Source organism: Bubalus bubalis, chromosome 8, assembly GCF_019923935.1.
Source record: "Bubalus bubalis isolate 160015118507 breed Murrah chromosome 8, NDDB_SH_1, whole genome shotgun sequence".
NCBI classification, from domain to species: Eukaryota; Metazoa; Chordata; class Mammalia; order Artiodactyla; family Bovidae; genus Bubalus; species Bubalus bubalis.
This window is the reverse complement of record NC_059164.1, coordinates 50,803,873-50,822,850: the sequence shown is the minus strand read 5'-3', so window position 1 is coordinate 50,822,850 and position 18,978 is coordinate 50,803,873. Positions and strand designations below refer to the sequence as shown.

The 18,978-nt window shown below is 42.7% G+C and overlaps 1 protein-coding gene across 9 annotated transcripts in view; it reads left to right on the top strand.

Moving 5' to 3' along the window:
* Nucleotides 1-17,434, top strand: part of ST7 (suppression of tumorigenicity 7) — a 277,302-nt gene extending 259,868 nt beyond the window's left edge. For 7 of the 9 annotated variants that reach the window (XM_025291142.2, XM_025291144.2, XM_044946632.1 and 4 more), the window contains 3 exons: nucleotides 3,680-3,772; nucleotides 6,463-6,602; nucleotides 7,671-8,710. In XM_025291142.2, coding sequence (XP_025146927.1) covers nucleotides 3,680-3,772; nucleotides 6,463-6,602; nucleotides 7,671-7,790 — 353 coding nt within the window. In that variant the 3' untranslated portion in view covers nucleotides 7,791-8,710. Of the gene's footprint in view, nucleotides 1-3,679; nucleotides 3,773-6,462; nucleotides 6,603-7,670; nucleotides 8,711-17,084 lie in introns of those variants that run through there. The other 2 variants (XM_025291143.2, XM_025291146.2) reach the window with 1 other exon arrangement.
* Nucleotides 17,435-18,978: the final 1,544 nt, after the last annotated feature.

Below are 18,978 nucleotides of genomic sequence, written 5' to 3'. Positions count from 1 at the left end.
AGCAGCATTTTTACTTATAAGCTAGAGTATGACTTATAGAGCAAGTAGGAGCTTGGGGTTGGTAGAAAGGGAAAGTAAAGAGAAAACTAACTTTCACTGAGCAGTCAGGCCCTATTTGTAGACACTTTGAGCTCTGCTGTCACGCATAGTCCCTTTAACAGCCTCTCGAGGTCCTTGGAGTCCTCATTTTTATGGACACATAAAATGACTCGCTGGACACAGAATAATGACCGTCCTGAGGTCACACAGTTGTCAGCCTGGTCCAGTTTGGCTCGTCGTGAGCTGTCACCTCCACCGCTACCCCATTAGGTATACGCTATCACAGGGGAGCTTTCACACTTGTTTTCATGATTATTGTCTCATCTGTTTCCCACCCTGGGCAGTCAGCTCCATCAGTCCAGAAACAGTGCATGCTTGGCTCACATTCCTGTCCCTGCTGTACAAGAAAGACACTCACATTTTGACCATGTAGAGCTGGGATTCAAACTCAGTCCTTAGTATTGCGAACAATCTGTATAAAGTTCTCTGAGATCCTCTTTGAAAATTCAACATAGGCAAAGTACCAAACATTGCCTTCTATCCTTGCCTATATTGTGGATAGGATGAAAGGTCATTAGAATTCAGTGGGAAAATCAAGAGTTAGCTTGTTCATGTATCCATGCTTGTGTCCATTCTTTGGTTCTCTTGATTCTTTATCCAGAATTGGTTAAGTCTCTGATGGGTACAACACTGATATAGGCTTGAAACCTGTCTAGAAAATGTGTCTGGGTGAGCCAGAAGGCAGTAGTGTAATGTCTCACACGGTATTGTGGAGGGCCTGCTGTGTTCACTAAGTAGTTCCCGGTTCATTTTGCCTCTCCCCCAAAGGCACAGTAGAAACCAAGGTAGGGGAGGAGATGGCACAAAAGGAAAATGCAAAAATGCCACTGGGTTCTATGTACTAACACTGAAGAGTCCAGATTTTTTGGTTTTTTTCTAACCAAATGCATGTACATTTTCATGTATTTCTTCTGAAATGTATGTGTGGTTTTTTTTGGATGGAAATATTTTAGGAGGTTTTTAGTCACTCATGAAGTAGATCACATTCATAAAACAGTTCAAATGACCTTTCTTTTGATTCTTACTTGCCCGGCTGAATCAGTGTGTTACTACTTGCACTTGCAAAAGTTGTGGCCATTCACCTAAAGCCACGAGGTCCTCGTGGAGCAGTTATACACGTCTGCAGTGAAAGGACCAGGAGGGGGTGCGCCTGGCGCGGCTCACGTGCTGCCTCTTCCCGCTCTTTCTAGACCTCCAGTGCTTATCTCGCACTTTGCTGGACCCCGCCCAGCAGGGTGGATAAAGGATAGAATTGCAAACAGAAATTGTGTTTGCTTTTGTTTAGTGAAGCCAAAAGTCTTAACGTTATTTTATGAACTTCATGTAAATGACAACTGACACGAGAAAGAGAAATTTTAAAGGCACATAAGCATCCTTACTATCATGGGCCTTGGGGGCAGAGGATGGTACAGGAAGAGTGTGTGTATATTCTTTGTTGAATCATATATAATCAGTGTCTTCACCCTCTCCAGAAAGACCAGAACTGATTAGAAGGAAAAGAGTAACTTGATGCACAAAATTTGTATGCATGCCAAATACTGGAGTAAAAAGCATTTGGTATTTGATTGAAAAGACACCAACCAACCATTTGATTTCTATGGTTGAACACTCTCAAGATCTCGCACTCCTATATTTCATTAAAAAAAATTACTCCCTGAAGTGCAAACTGACTTCAGTTTTGAACAAAATTTAGCATTCAAATTTATAGCCACTTTGAAAACTGAGGGTTTATTTATATCATATGAACCTAGACAGATTCTTAATTACAGGAGCCCTAGTGCACATGAAAATCTGCATTTAAAAAAAACCTTCCACATAGGTTTTTCTACATTTTGGGGGTGCTTTCATAGCAGCCATCATTTATGGGAAATGGTATTAAAATCCTGCCATATTGCAGTTTAAATGTCCTGCTTCCCAGAAGAGAGTTTAGTGTATCCTATAAAGCACTAAGTGAGTTTTTCTTTTTTTTGGTTTTGTAATTTTTTTCCTTCTCTTGAAAGCCTAGTTCTACTGAGAGAAATGCTGGTTCCTTCGAGTAATCTTGGTGTGTTAACAGCTTATGCAGGGAACCCCTCTCTTGCTTGCTGTAACGGGCAAAAGTCATCTTGTTTTGCATGAAAGAGAAGGTCTGATTGAACTAGGGTGAGCCTTTCATTTTAAGAAGAGTTAAAGTCTGGGGTGTTTTTAATGTTTTAATCTCTGTTTAAGAGGTTTCTGTTACAAGAGGAAAATTGATAACATTTTTACCTCAGCCAACTGCCAGCAAACTGGCTCTGCTCTAATCCCACGTTTGTAGTGATTTATATTCTCCGTGGCAACGCGCTGTAACCTCAGAGTGATAGCACTGTGGTGCAGATTGACTGCATTCCAAATGCTGGGATCACATACATAATGTTTTTACTTTTAAATAATATTCAGACACCAGAATAAATACCATATGTGCACTGATGCTGGTTACAATGGAACCTTGTCATGTCTCGTGAGGGAGAACATTCTTTGTTTCTGATTTCTGTTTGAAATAAGTATGCAAAAGACAAATATGTACATTGACAGCATTTTGAGAAGACTTCAGTAATTACACAGCTGAGGACATAGCTAGGAGTCCTTGAAGTGCAGCATTTAAGGCTGAAAAGCTTGCTGTGTTGCCACCGTCCCTCTTTGACACACACGAAGGCAAGGATTGTAATTTGACATTCCCAGTGTAGGGTCTAGTTTTTTTATATTTTATATCCATAGCATGCTGTAGTTGCCGGACATCTGTGGAAGAAAAATTACCTCCTTGAGTACTGTTCATAGGAACAGTGAGACTAACATGCTGTTGACATTGTAACAGGGAGAGTAACGCATGTGAAAATGGGAAGAGATGGACTGACTGGAAAGTCATAATTCAGTGTGAGACCTAATGTTATCTGATGCCCCAAAAGCAAAGCTTACGTGGCCTGACATCCTCAAAATACAGATACTCAATCTCTCCAGGTCCATTTTTTCCCCCACATGATGTTGAAGATTTAAAAGTTTCATAAAGTTTAGAAATACCTCCCAAGTCATGCACTTTTAGATTCTTGTTTTTATCCATCTTGGTTGGAATTCTAATCCACCTAGACATATTTTTAAAATAGACATGCTAGAATGCCTTTCATATTTGTGCATCTGTGACATGCTCCTACAAGTCAGTCCACATTGCTTCTTGGGGAAGCATTTCAATCCAGGTTTGTGTTATTACTATCAGTTGAACTATATTGAATTAGTGCTCATGACATGTTCATAATATTTTGTAGCTGAGGAAACCCTGGGCATTGGAACTGATGGCTTTGCCTACTCTTCTGCACCCCCATCCCCACATAGTGTTGTGAGGTTTGTCCAGATATATAGTGTGAGGTTAATGTGTGAGTCATTTGTCATAATGCATCTCTGACAATTTCTCTGGCGCATGCCTCAGCATTTGGGTAAGTGTCGCATCCTTTCTGAAAGTTACTTGTAGACATGTTCACCGTTATAAAAATGCTCAAAATGCTCTTCGTGAAGTTGAGATGTTATGAGACAAATATTGTACCTCTAACATATTGCCTCTCCTTTTCAGCTTTTCGGATGATCCCTTATCCCTTGGAAAAGGGGCATCTGTTTTATCCCTACCCCATCTGTACAGAGACAGCAGATCGTGAGCTGCTTCCATGTAAGTCTCCCCTCCGAATTCCTCTCCTGGGCTGGTGAGGGTGGTGTGCCGACAACAGGGATAGAAAGAGGTGGGAATGATAAATGTTTATGATGTTCCTTGTCTTCTATTACTCTTCTCCCAAACCCTGTCCTCATTTGATAGCATAAGCATTAAAGTGAGTTATGTGTGTAGGCTTGGCTTCCTGCTCCTCCACATCTTTCCAGATTCATCAAAGGGAAAGACCCCTGGTGACTGAAGTTTAGATGAAGAGGCATCATGTCCTGGCTGGTCTGAGCACAGAGACCCTAGTTTGAGGCAGATGCCCCTCGCTGGGCCGATCCACTGTGCAGGGCTCGGCCTGGGCTCTCCCGCTGGTCAGAGGCAGTCTGCACACACTGGAGTCTAAAGGAGAAGCAGAGGAGCTGCAAAAGAGTCTGGCGGGGAGGGCAGGGCAGCATGAGGATGCTGGCATTGCCACCAGAGGCGGACCCATGGGCCAGGTGGGCGTGCTCTCTCCAGTGATGCAATGCTGTTGGCCGGCATGATTTCCTGCGAGCATCTCTTGGATGGCATGCAGTGAGCCAGTGGGATGTGTGCAGGGCACACGTGCAGCCTCAGCTCTGTCCACAGCAGGCAGAGGGCAAATCCTACCCTCGAGGGCCTTACCAGCTGGCAGTCAGAGGACCCGTACCACACGTGGAAAGTATGATTTGGTTTACTGTAATCCAACATTGTTTTGACAATTCCAGCTAAATAGTTATTATCAAATTATACTGTGTATAAGGAATCGTGTCCAGGCCCTTCATGTGGCCCTGCCTTAGGACATACTTTTCTCCCTCAGATAATAAGCTCCAAATTTTGACTAGTCTCTCTTTCCTGTCTTCTCTCCTGCCACTCCCACCCTGCACTAGCCCCAGTTCTATCCCATCTCATAGCTCTAACATAGTTAGATGCTTTGCCCAGAAGACCAGCTGAACTTGGAGCCCTGGGTGCTTATAAACTGTCCAATGGCCATATTTTTTGAGACAGTTGTAAATCTCCAAAATGGTGGGGTCCGGGTGCAAAATGAGCTGCCATCTCAGGATGAAGGAGCAGAAGGCAGCTCTCTGCTTTCTTTGCTGCGTGACGAGTTACCTCGGGAGATGGAGGCCTCAGTGGTATGGTGTTCCTCACCATCTGCATTTATTGTGTAAAGGGGTTGAGTGCCTCACTCTGCAGTAGATTTGGTTTTAGAAACAGGGTCTGTGATGGGCCCACACTTTTTCATTTCAGCTCTCCCTTCAGGGAGATCCTTATTAGTATTTCTGATTTCTGGTAAGAAAGGCAGTTTTCTAAAAAGTTCATTGTTTTAAAATGTTTTAATTGAGTTCAAACACATTTCCATGGGGGATAGATTCACTATTAGAACAAGATTATAGTTCTTAAAAGACAGTGTCTAGGAATAATCTTTACGGTCCTAGAATAGAAAATTATGACTCACGTTGATTTAATTGAATGCAGTGGTTCAAGTCTGATTTCCCGTCACACTCATTGAGTGTTGAGGGTGAGGATGAGAGGCAGATGGGTGGTTTCACATGTTACCTGCGTTCGGCACATTAGTGGTGCGGCATCCACAGTGGCCCTGAGCACACGTCCGCCCAAGGAGAACCCTAGCAGGTTGACATCCCTGGGTTCAGATTCAGGTGCTGTTTGTCTTTGTCCCTCCCTGGCCCTCTACCCTGTCATGTTTTGGGCTTAGAGTTGAAAAGTCGAGGAGAGGCTTGAGACCTTGGGTTTCCTGAGGAAGATGGAGGTTGGTTGGAATGGCAGTGCTGTTCACACACAGTCACACGGCTTCCTTCCACGGGGCCAGCCTTTGGTGCTTTTCTTTCTGTTCAGGTCACTTGAAATTTAAAAGTTATGAAAAGCTCTAAAATCTCCCCTTGTTGATGGATGGATGGTCTTTGCTAAATGTCTCTCCCTCAGGGTAGTATCCTCCACTGATATAGTTAGATTGTACCAGGAAAAAATACAAGCTACACTCATATCTGGGCTTCCCAGGTGGTGCTAGAGGTAAAGAACTCGCCGGCTAATACAAGAGATGCAGGTTCGATCCCTGGGTTGGGAAGATCCCCTGGAGGAGGGAACGGCTACCCACTCCAGTATTCTTGCCTGGAGAATCTCATGGACAAAGGAGCCTGGCAGGCTACAGTCCATGGTCACAAAGAGTCAGACATGACTGAGTGACTTAGCATACGCACATACACACTAGTATCTCCCTATGACAATGATTTAAAAATTACAGGATGATGACAACCTAGAGAGAAGAGTTTTTATTTCAGGATACTTGACTTTGGATTTTATAGGTTTTGTTCAGTGAACATGTGTTTTATAATTTGAATAAAGTTTTGTTTATGTTTCCTTTTGAGAAAGGAACACTGTGTATTAGGTGTAGATAGTGTCACTGTCCCTGCCCATGAATGTGTGACATCCCCATGTTAGCCTCATCATGCCCTGGATAGAGTCCTGAAGGGTAAATATGGACTTGGGAGAAGCACTAGGCTCCAGAGGCTGGCGGAGACGTTGGCGCTCATTCATGCAAGGGCCCTACGTTTTTCCTTTCCAAAAGGCTTCAGCCAAAGCTCTGAAGAGTCTGTCCCATCTAGAGAAGTTCCCTGAGAGTGCATTTCACGGCAGCCCTAACACTTCCCTTTTGTTCCTCTCCACAGCTTTCCATGAAGTCTCAGTTTACCCCAAAAAGGAGCTTCCCTTCTTTATTCTCTTTACTGCTGGATTGTGTTCCTTCACAGCCATGCTGGCCCTCCTGACACATCAGTTCCCAGAACTCATGGGGGTCTTTGCAAAAGCTGTGAGTATTTGCCAAGAGAGAGGCCTCGGGCAGGGGGCAGGGAAAGTCATGAAAAGCAGCATAAGAGAAACGGGGAGGGTCATGTAAAAGTGGATGTGCTTGTACTGATCCTTTGCTCACTGATACTGAATTTTCAGTATCATCAGTGGAATCAAAATGAGAAAGTGTAGCTTGTTTATTACTGCATGCCTTGCCTCATTTCACATACAAAAAAATTCTCAGCAGTTCCCCAAAATATGCGTGAGTTCTAAAAGAATTACATGAAGAATTAAGGAAATCCTAGAAAATGAAAAATATTTGGGAGGTTATTCAGTTTTATGTACATTGAATGACATTATTTCTAATCTTTAGATATTGTAGGTCTTTCCTTCAAGAAGGATAGAATTTACATTTTCAAAGATGATTTAAATTTTAAAAGTTGTAATGTTGACAAATTAAATTGTTTGGGGAATGAACTGAGAGGGTGTGAAGGGTGTATAGTATTAATAAGTATAGAAATATAATGTTTAGAACCATCAGAATCCATTAAGACTCTTTAAAGAAGGTTATGGTATACGTATAGCTGATTCACTTTGCTGAATAATAGAAACTAACACAACATTATAAAGCAACTATATGCCAATAAAAATTTTTAAAAAGAGATGCACTGAGACTATAATATATCCACCAAATTTCAAACTTAGTCTTGGAAAAGAATATACAATATCTCCTTAGTTATTGTACTGAATTCATGTTAAAATGATAATTTTTAGATATATTGAGTTAAATAAAATGACTATTAAAATTTTTTTCTAAAAAAAAAAAAGATGGTTATAGAGAAGAGCTTTAATAAGAAAAGTCATCTGCATTGAGAACCAAGAACCATTGTTTCCTTGATGAAAACTGACTATTTCCACCTGCACACACAGTGAGGATAAGTTTACTAATTTTGCCACAGAGGAGTTTCAAACAGAAGGAGTCAGAAAAAGAATACCAGTTGTTTCCCTGGAACTCCATTCTGATTTCAAGGCAAGTGGAGTCAGAAAGGATGATTTCTAACTTGGCTGGGTTGATTTAATCCCTTTCCAGATGATTGACATTTTCTGCTCGGCAGAGCTCAGGGACTGGAATTGCGAGAGTATTTTCATGCGTGTTGAAGATGAACTGGAAATCCCACCGGCACCTCAGTCTCAACATTTCCAAAACTGAACTCATCACCCTCCTCCCCCCACCACCAAAACTGCTCCTCCTCCCGTATCCCTGACCTCCGCCAGTGGCTTTGACATCCACCCAGTCACTCAAGCCAGAAACTCGGCAGCCCTCCCAGACTCTTCCTTCTCTCACCCTTTACATCCCATCTGTCTCTGTTTCCACAGTCTGTCAGATCTAACCTCCTGAGCTGCTCGGTGGTCAGTAGATGGAATTCACCTCTTCTTATCTTCCTTCTTATCCCATGACTCTCTCTGAGTTTAGATCTCTGTGATTTCTTGCAAGAGTCTTAACTGGTCTCCTTTTTTCCAGGCTTCTCCTCTGCCAGTATTTCCTTTGTACTGACCCAAAAATGATCTTTTTTTTAGAAAATCTGAGCATGTCACTTCTGTGCTTGAATTTCCCCAATGGTTTCCCACCAACATCGGGATAAAGTCACAGGTCTTTAGCATGGCACACGAGGTCCTTTGTGATCGGGCCCCTGCTTGCCTCTTCAGCCTAGTCTCTCTCAACTCTTGCCCAGGCACTGCTCTTGGGCCCCAGTGAATTGCTCACCATTCCCAGATGCAACAGGCTCTTGTGCACCCCAGTGCTTTTGCACGTGCTGTTTGCCCTGTGTGGAATGCCCTTCCCCATTACCACCAGCACTTGTCCAGTCTACTAATGCCTCTTTATTCTTTCATACTCTGCTTGCTTTCTAAATTCCTCCTAAGCTGAGTTAGAAGCCTTTCCTCTCTGATCCCACCCATGAATACCTATATTATTACATTTATTGTACTGTATTATAATTGTTAAAATCTTGTCTGACCCCCTTTTAGAATGTGAGCTCCTTGCGAGCAGGACTGTGTCTTCCTCATCTCTGTATCCCCATAGCTTTGCCTTGCACATAGTAGGTTTTCAATAAATGATTATTAAATGAATAAATGGTAGTGGTTTCTGCAGAAAGAATCAGTGTAAAGACTCAGATACAGCTTAGCATTTCTTCTTTTATAATTATAATCATAGATACTAAGAGTTGAAAGGGACCTTAAACAAATTGCCTGCAACAGTAGCTTGATGGAGATCACCTAGATGCATCTTGAATACTTTTAGCCATGGGGCACTCAGCTGTTCGACGTGGAAGCCTGTTCCATTATTGGATCACTCCGAACTCTCCTTTTATTGGTCAAGTCTGCCCTCCTTTAATTTCTACTTATGTTCCTATTCTACTCTCCAAAACTATAGTGAACAACTCTACTTCCTCTTTGAAATTCTTGAGGCAGTTACTACATTCATGGCAACTTCTTACTTCTAAGTTAATACCTTCTCTTTTCTTCAGGCAGAATATCTTAAAGTTCCTTAACATGATATGATTCCTGAACCCAGTATCATCCAAGCTTCCACTGTGGATGCTCCCTAGTTTATGAGCCTATGCTATTCATTATTTGCTTCTATCCCAAGCCAACCTCTGAATTAAAGTAGCTGCCAAAAGTCTGGGTAGATTAGAGTATAATGTAAAATTTTAAATAGGAGTGTATTTACAACATTAGACAATGTCATTGGCCCGGTATTCTTCCTTAAACTAATGTACGACTCTTGGTGGGAGTTTGGGATCAGAACAGTGATTCTTAGCCTCTGGTGCACGCAGTATTCACCTGGCCCCACCATTAGGAGTTCAGAGTGTTGAGTGTTAGCACCCAGGAATCTGTGTTTTTAAAAAGCTCCCTCCCCGCCCACCACTCATTATGAAGATGGATGGGTTGAGGACTATTCCTTCAGAGAACGCTGGCCTCACGAAAGCCCGCCTTCTAGCAGCCATCTGTGGATGCCTGGTGCAGTGTCAAAGCCATTAAGGTGACCGCTTTCTGGAAACCAGTGGTTTTACCCTGGCTGCACCTTCAAATTGTCTGGGAAGCTTAAAATTTACTGATGCCTGATCTTCCAAACCCAGGGGACTCTGACTTAATTGGCCTGGGGTGCAGTCTGGGTATCTGAGTTTTCAGATGCTCCCCCTTGGTGATTTGGGTGTGCAGCCCCGGCTGAGAACCACCATATTATATGGAATGACTGCCTGGAGCTGCATTAACCAGGGAGAGGGCCAGAGGGAATGGCGGATAGTACCTAGACTACGACTGGGCATTCCCTAGGTTAGGCTGTGTCACTGCCACAATATCACAAAGGTGTATTCATTACAGATTAGACCAAAGGCCACTCTCCTCATTTAATATTTCCATAGCTTTATTTTGAGTCAGAGACCAAATGATTAAATAAAATATAAATTTGCCTTTATGGTCCTCTTATTTTATATGCTACCAAGGTATGATAGTTTGGTCAGCTACTCACAGTTTTCAAATGTAGTTCAGATAAATTTGCTTTTAAACCTCTGCCTGGAGGATCACATTCATCTCCCCCTTCATTAAGGTTTAGCAGCTTCCAAAATGTCTGGAGAGCTTTTGTGGGGAAGGAAGATGGATAGCCTGGAGGAGACAAGCCCCATCTCTCTCCTCCTCCCCCCGCGCCCCCGAGTCCTCGCCACATCTTCACTCTTGTCACTTCATCAGGCCCCTCGTGAAGACCCCCACAGGTTATCACAGCCGCCCTATAGGCTGCCTGCAACCATTTGCAGCTTGTGAAAGTGATTTTCTCAGCCCTCGCCTGAGATAATGTCCCTGGGATAATGACTCTTAGTAGATGGAGAGAGATTGCACCGCCACCCGCCAGGCTGCGTGCAGCTTGGGAACTCTCCAGTGTGTTTACATGTTGATATGCAGCCAGTAAGGAAGCCCGCAGCCAAGTGTGAGCCACTGGAAAATAGTAAAATGAGAGGCTTCAACTGGCTCTCCCTGCCTAATCTAATCTACCTCAATGACTTAGAACTAACTCTTCCTAGAATGTTTGGTTACCAAGATAAGGTTGCTCATATAAATAAGTGATCGTTCCAAACCCAGCCCCTCACAGAATGTGGGAAGGTCAGCGTGCTGACCTCTTCTGTTTGAAGGGCCCTGTCTTTACTCCTCTGGTCTCTCTCCTTCCCTGAGATCCAGCCCCCTGACTTCTGACTCTCGTCTTCAACTTATAGACCCTGACCTCTTTGAAGTCTGATATTGATTACAGTGAAATGTCAATTGTCTGATTGCAATAGGGCACCTGGAACTTATTCAGATAAGCAGAGGCATTTCAAATGTTAATGAAGCATGTTGCGAGCCATGACCTTCTTCTAAATAATGGTGTTTTGGGAAAAGGAGGATCAGGCGATTGAAGTGTCGCTTTCTCTTTTATTATTAGTTCAGTTGCTTTTTCTCACCACAAGACACTGATTAAATTATGGTGGGTTTTGGACCATGTATCTCTGCCCTCGGGACAGGAGTTTTGGACACTGAGATAGATGAGCTGTTCCAGGGTTGCCTGGTGTTGCTCATTCAGACTTAACTTTTCAGGCACTAACATTTCCCAAGTCCCTCAGTGAAACTGTTGTTTCTCCATGTGCATTGGTTGAGTTTTGGGTCAGAAAGTGTTGACTGATTTTCAAACTTGCAAAGAAATATAAATGAGCATCCCAAGGAAGTAAGGCATGTTCCACCAAACTTTTTTTTTTTTTTTTTTTGGTAATACCTCCTGATGAAAGCCACTGACCTTTGTCTAGCTACTAAGTGAAAAGAGCTTATTGGTTTCAGGCACCTTATTTCATTGCTGCTTCTTCCTTGTGGGTGAGAGATGGGGAAGAGGACACGAGGAGGGCTGCTAAGGAGGAAGGTAACCTAGTAACAAAGGGTGTACATCCCAACTGGGTGAATGCGAGAGAACTAGGATCTCTAGGAAACAATTCGAAGGATTCTTTTCTCAATTCTCCCAAGGATAGAACATCCTAGATACAAGGGAGAACAGTAAATGATCACATACACGGGAGGTATCAGGACTTACTTCTCTTGGGGAACCTGGTTGTGAAGCGCAGGTGTGGTCCAGGCAGGCAGGGTGCATTGCATCTGGTGGTGCAGTGTGGAAAGAGGGGTGTTTGCAGACCTCAAGCTGAGCAAAGCTTGCCACTGAATTTCCAGAGGCCTCCCTTTTACCCAAGTCAGGTCAATGCCCAAAACAAAGCAAATAAACAGGCAAGCCTTTATTTTGAACCAGGCTTGTAACAGCATCTTCATTTGTTCTGCTACCCATGCCATGGCTCCCTGTGTCCCCGCCCCAACCCCCAGCTAGTATAGAAAGTCACCCAGAACTCAGACTTTGAGTGGTGCCTTTCATTTAACCACTCTGGCTCATGTTAATACATCAGTCATTCCTTCTCACCTCAGTCACAAATTTGGTGGTTATAAATCTGTTTTTGGTCAGGTTTTCGGGATATGACAACTTCACCAGCAAAATCACCTTGTTCATCGGGCCCCATCTTCCGTCTCTTGCCAGGATGCCTGGGTCATCCAGACCAGTTTAGCACCTAGCTCCTCTTCATGGAACTATTACATACAAGCAAATATATGTTATGGAGCCTTGACAATGTCTGATTACAAACAAATGTTATGTATGCATATTTTAAATTCTGCAGTGTTACTATGTTGGACTGATACAATCAGGAGACTTGCTCCGTATTACACTCTCAGAACTAGGATTTAACAGTCTCTTTCAGAGGCAGTGTGGGCAGTAATTGCTTGTTCCTGGGTCTAGGATCTCGCACAACTGCATCCAGCTCTGAACTGAGAAGTGCAAGCCATCCAGTTAGTAGGGTGAGCACCCCCCGTGGTACTGTGCGCCCAGCCAAGGATGGTTTCAGAAAGTCAGGCATTGCTGTGCGTTAGCACCTACTGGAGTACAAAGCCATCCTTCCTTCACTCAAGAACTATTGAGGCTGCCTTATTCTTGTTTGTTTTTTTGAAGATGTATACTAATTTATTTTCACATAAGCATAGGTGGAAATTAGTTATTTTTGAAGGAGAAAAATGAAGAAATAGATAATATATATATTTTTTTTTCAGTTTATTTTCCCTTATAGGTTATTATGAAATATTGAGTATAGTTCCCTGTGCTCTACAGTAGTCCTTATTGGTTATCTCTTTCATACAGAGTAGTGTGTAGTGTTAATCTGAAACTCCTAATTTATCCTCCCCCTTTTCCTTTAATAACCATAAGTTTGTTTTCTATATCTGTGGAGCTATTTCTGCTTTGAATATAAGTTCATTTGTATCATTTTTTTAGATTCTACATATAAGCGATATCATGTGATCTTTGTCTTCCTCTGTCTGGCTTACTTCACTTAGTATGATAATTGCTAGGTCTATCCATGTTGTTGCAGATGACATTATTTCATTCTTTTTATGGCTCAGTAATATTCCATTGTGTAACTATTCCACTTCTTCTTTATCCATTCATCTGTCAGTGGAAATTTAGGTTGCTTCCAGGTCTTGGTTATTGAAAGTAGTGTTACAATGAACATTGAGATGCACATAGCTTTTCAAATTACAGTTTTCTCTGAACACATACCTAGGAGTGGGATTGCAGGATCATATGGTACCTCTATTTTTAGATTTTTAAGAAATTTCTATACTGCTCTTCTGGAGAAGGTAATAATAATTCCTGCTGGCTTAGACAGTAAAGATTCTGCCTACAATGCCTGAGACCCAGGTTCAATCCCTGGGTCAGGAAGATCCCCTGGAAAAGGGAATGGCTACCCACTCCAGTATTCTTGCCTAGAGAATCCCATGGACAGAGGAGCCTGGCAGGGTGCAGTCCAATGATCACGCAGAGTCAGACACAACTGAAGCAACTTAGCACGCACACACACATATTCCTCTCCATAGTTGCTGTACCAATTGACTTTCCCACCAACATTGTAAAAGGGTACCTGTCTCTCCATACCCTCTCTGGTATTTATTATATGTAGACTTTTTGATGATAGCCATTCTGACTAGTATAAAGTGATACCTCGTTGAAGCTGTGACTTGCATTTCTCTAATAATTAGTGATGTTGAGCATCTTTTCATGTGCCTTTTGGCCATTTGTATGCCTTCTTTGGAGAAACATCTAGATGTTTTGCCCTTTTTTTTTTTTTTTTTTTAGCTCTATGCACTGTTTGTATATTTTGGTGATTAATTCTTTTTGGTTGCATCATTTGCCAATATTTTCTCCCATTCTGTAGGTTGTATTTTTGTTCTGTTTATGGTTTCCTTTGCTGTGCAAAAGCTTTTAGTTTGATCAAGCCCCATTTGATTATTTTTATCTTCATTAATTACTGTAGGAGACAGATCCAAAAGGATATTGCTGGGATGTATGTCAAAGAGTATTCCACGTTTGTTTTCCTCAAGGATTTTTATAGCATCTGTTTTTACATTTAGGTCTTTAATACATTCTGAGTTTGTTTTTTTTGTATATGATGTTAGAGTGTTCTAATTTCATTCATTTACATGTAATCATTCAGTTTTCCCAGCACCATTTATTGAAGACACTGTCTTTTCTCCATTGTATCTTTGTTTTAAAATTTATTTATTTTAATTGGAGGCTAATTACTTTACAATATTGTAGTGATTTTGCCATACATTGACATGAATCAGCCATGGGTGTACATGTGTCCCCCATCCTGAACCCCCCTCCCACCTCCCTCCCCATCCCATCCCTCAGAGTTGTCCCAGTGCACCAGCCCTGAGCATCCTGTCTCATGCATTGAACCTGGACCAGCAATCTGTTTCACATGTGGCAATACACATGTTTCAATGTTATTCTCTCAAATCATCCCACCCTTGCCTTCTCCCACAGAGTCCAAAAGTCTGTTCTTTATATCTGTGTCTCTTCTGCTATCTCACATATAGGGTCATTGTTACCATATTTCTAAATTTCATATATATGTGTTAATATACTGTATTGATATTTTTCTTTCTGACTTACTTCACTCTGTATAATAGGCTCCAGTTTCATCTACCTCACTAGAACTGATTCAAATGTATTCTTTTTAATGGCTGAGTAATACTCCATTGTGTATATGTACCACAGCTTTCTTATCCATTCGTCTGCCGACAGACATCTAGGTTGCTTCCATGTCCTAGCTATTGTTAACAGTGCTGTGATGAACACTGGGGTACACGTGTCTCTTTCAGTTCTGGTTTCCTCAGTGTGTATGCCCAGAAGTGGGATTGCTGGGTCATATTGCAGTTCTGTTTCCAGTTTTTGAAGGAATCTCCACACTGTTCTCCATAGTGGCTATACTAGTTTGCATTCCCATCAGCAGTGTGAGAGGGTTGCCTTTTCTCCACACCCTCTCCAGAGGCTGCCTTATTCTTAAGTGCAAGTTCAAACTGACACTGAAGGCCCTCCCCAAAGCTCTTCCATTTGCTTCTGAGCGTTCTTCCTCCATCCCTTCCAGCAAAACTGAACTGTTTATTATCTTCTGGTCTTCTTAGCTGCTTTGCTTTCCCATTTCTGTTCCAGCTGTTTCTTGAGCCTGGACCACCCCCACCCCATCCACTGCTCCCCCTCCGCCTTGCTCACATTTCTTTCCTTACTATTCTTACCCCTGCTCTCTGTTTTTTTCATACCCCAGCCATCCACTGGGGACTATTTCAGTCACCTCATTTTCAGCTTCTCCTGTTCCTTTCAACAGGATGGATTCTCTCCCTTTCTTGACCTTCCTGGTGCTTTGCTTGTGCATCTGTCTGCTGCATTATGGTCTACCTGGTACTGTTACTTTGCTGGGTACAGTTCTTAGTAGCTCCCTGCCCCCTCCCCCAGGCGTTGACCTTCCCTACAGTGGGACTTTTGTCCTAGACACTTCTATATCTCACCCAGTACTTAAGTGCCTTACTGAGTAAATATATTCAGTTGTTGTGAAAGAGGCAATGTAGAGAAGGATTTTGAATCTTATACTCTCGAGTTTTCATTACACAAATCTCAGCCTTGATAATCCTGCCATAATGTGGTACAAGCCTTCCCAGTTTGTATTCTACTGGTTCTTTTTTGAAAAAAAGAAGGAAAGATTCTGAGGTCAAGTAAACTTGGGAAACTTGCCTACCATACTTCTTTCTGAGGACCTGCAATCCATAGAGCATGTGACCAGTAGAGGAGCCTGTTTTAACTGGATTAAATGCATATCTACCAGTTTGACCTCAGAACCGTGCTCTCTACTCTGTGTATGTACTCATGTCCTACACTGCAGTTCTGTGGGGAATTCTTGGTGGTGTAGACTGTGCTGTACTCTCTACAGGGGACTGGGACAAAGGACTCCACAGTATGAGGACCAGATATTGAACTTTTGTGAGATGATACCTTGGTTCTGAACAGAGAGCAAGCAATCCATCCAGATACCTGTCTTGTGCCTGGCTGGGTTTAGGCACTTCCTCTGCCAGCTGCTGATGGCTTGTGGAAAGAGGCTGATTCTTCATGAGAACATAATAAGAACAGACTTGAGATCATATTAAATGAGTCTTAGGTGAGGCACCTGGCTTTTTTAAAAGGCGCTTTTGAAGAACATTATTCTCTACTTGAAAGGCAGAAAGGAATTCAGTAACCGAATGAAAGAGATTCTGAAGGTCTCTTCAGAGGGGCACCTTTTCCACAAGGATGTGTGGTCCATGGACTGGCTGGCCTGCTACCTTCGCCCAGGCTCCCATGGTGCTCACTGCTGAGCAGCTGTTTCAGAAAGGAGCATGGGCTGCAGGTGTTCGGGAGATCATAGGATCCCAAAGCAGCTCACAACCATCCCACAGACCAGACTTTTTGTTGTTGTTGCCTTTTCCACTTAAAGCTCTATAACTAGACAAGCAGGCAGAGAAGTTGTCGCCCTGTTTTAGCTCTTCTACTCACTCACCACCCATCCTCCGTCCCTTTGATGGCACTGGTCATCTCCATGGGCAGCCTCATATCCTGAAGACTAGTTGGAAGGCCTCAGCACTGGGGGTAGCTATCCAAGGAGTGGAGGGCCTGTCAGCCAACATTTCTTCCCTTGTCCATCAGAACTCGGGCTAGGGGTGGCGGGGTTAGGGTTGGGGACAGAAACTGGAATGCAGGTTTGTATTTCCTACAAACATAAATGTGTAATCATAGTGTTTGGGCACTTTTTATGATGCAGAGACTTAATACGCAAGCATGGGTTGGAGAGGTTCATTTTATAGTCTTGAACAAGATCTCTCCTGAGGGACTTTCCTGGTGGTTCAGTGGTTAAGAATCTGTCTTACAATACAGGGGACGTGGGTTCAGTCCCTAGTCAGGGAACTAAAATCCCATATGCCATGGAGCAACCAAGGCCACGTGCCACAACTAAGACCTGATGTAGTCAAAGGAAAAAAAAAGATCTCCCCTGACTTGTGTGCTCTTCTGGTTTGTTCACAGTTCCTCAGCACTCTGTTTGCCCCCTTAAACTTTGTCATGGAAAAAGTGGAGAGCATCTTGCCATCCAGTCTGTGGCACCAGCTGACTCGGATCTAGGGGAGCCCACCCGTCCTTCCGCTCACCTCGCCCAGCAGGCTGCCACCGTCTCTTTGTGCCAACTCCTCGTGGACCGCAAGAAAGCATGACTTTGAAAAAGGGAAGCCATTCCAGGATTTTAAAACCTTCATGAACTGTCTGTTCCATATTAAAAGCTGTTTTTGTTGTACAAAATTCACTGATGTTCAGTTCTATTATATTTTGCCTTCAGAAAAGAAAAAAAGTCAAAAATAAACTTTTGTGTATTGCAGCAACCAGTTGTGTCTCCCAACCCTAAAATCATTGGTATCCAAATAAACCTATAGGTTACATTTAATTTTCTAAGGCCCCCAAATCTGCTGAACACCACACGATGGTGTTCTGAGCTGAGAGGACTCATTTCAGCAGGCCATTGGCACCCCTTGGCTTGGAAAATAGACTTTCTTTGGCTAAAAAGCACCATCTTTTCAGCTCCAAATTGTGTACCCTCATAGGCCAAATACACAAAAGAAACTTCCAGCATGAGTGACAGGAAGCGTGAATGAAAGGTATGTGCCATCACAGGTTGTTCTGGTTCAGAGACTCTACTCACAGAATAGAGCTCAGCACTGTGGTTCCAGGAATCATTTTGGTTTGGCTTTCTGAAATTTGTTGTGAGAAGAAAACTTCTGATGAGAAAATGCTAACCCAATAGTCTATTGTAGAACCTGCCCACTTTTCAACATTGCCATTTTTTAAATGTTTTCTCATAAGGGTAATTTCTGTTTTTATCATCTTTGCATTCTTGATGCGTGCATGTGAGCGTTCTTTGAGTGTTTTCGTGATCTGAACCAAAGTAGTCGTTTGTCTTCACCATTTTTGAAAGCCTTTTCCATGAGTCACACCTGCCGAGCATGCATCTGGCTTTACTTAAGCAAAAAAGAAAAATTAATAACCTTGACTCCTCTTCTGAAGTGATAAGTACCTCTATTCAGAATCTCAATCTAGTGCTTTATAAAAAGGACTGTCCTTTACGTGGTTTGTTTTCCCTTTTGTTTAGAATCCTGAATCTGTCCCCATGAGCGTTACAGTAGGCAGAGTTGGGGAAAGCACCACACCACAGTCCCCTTGGCATTTGGACTTCCTGCAACCTCCTGGTCTTCATCCAAGAGCAGAGTCAAGAGGCAGGTAATGTTTAGGTGCACAGGCCTTTTCATGCTTTGGGCAAACTTTTTTCTCTACCTTCTTTGTGCAAAGCCACGGCAGGCACATGCAGTTGGCTCTTGCCCTTACTCGGAAGAAACTTAAACCCTATATTCACATCAGTAGTGCTTCTCTTGGGGGCAGGGTTGTGCCTGCTTTGTTCACCTCTTTGCCTCTTCTTCCCCTAGTACAACTCTTGACCTGGAGTGATGCTCAAATGATCTGTTGGACAAATCAATGTAATATATGATAGGTACAGATAAACTTTTTTCACAGAGTAATGAGATTGGTTCCAGCAGAGAAGGACCAGGGAAGCCTTAGAATTATAACTTGGCGCTGAAAGAAAAGTAGTAATTATTTCATGCAGTTATTTAACAGATGAGGAAACCAAGGTTGAAAGAGATTTCAACATGTTCAAGTTGAGACTAGACTGCGATAAGCCTTAAGTGAAAGGTTCAAGAGCCTGTAGGTGATGGTAAGTGGAAATGGCCCAACACGAGTTGTTGTTAGAAACCCCAGTTGCAGGAAATACAGCAAAGAAATGTAACACACAAGGATTTAAAAACACTTTGTGGATTTAATAATTAGGACTTGAGAGCAGTTCCATAGAGAGGGGAGGCCAAAGTTAGACTTTGAC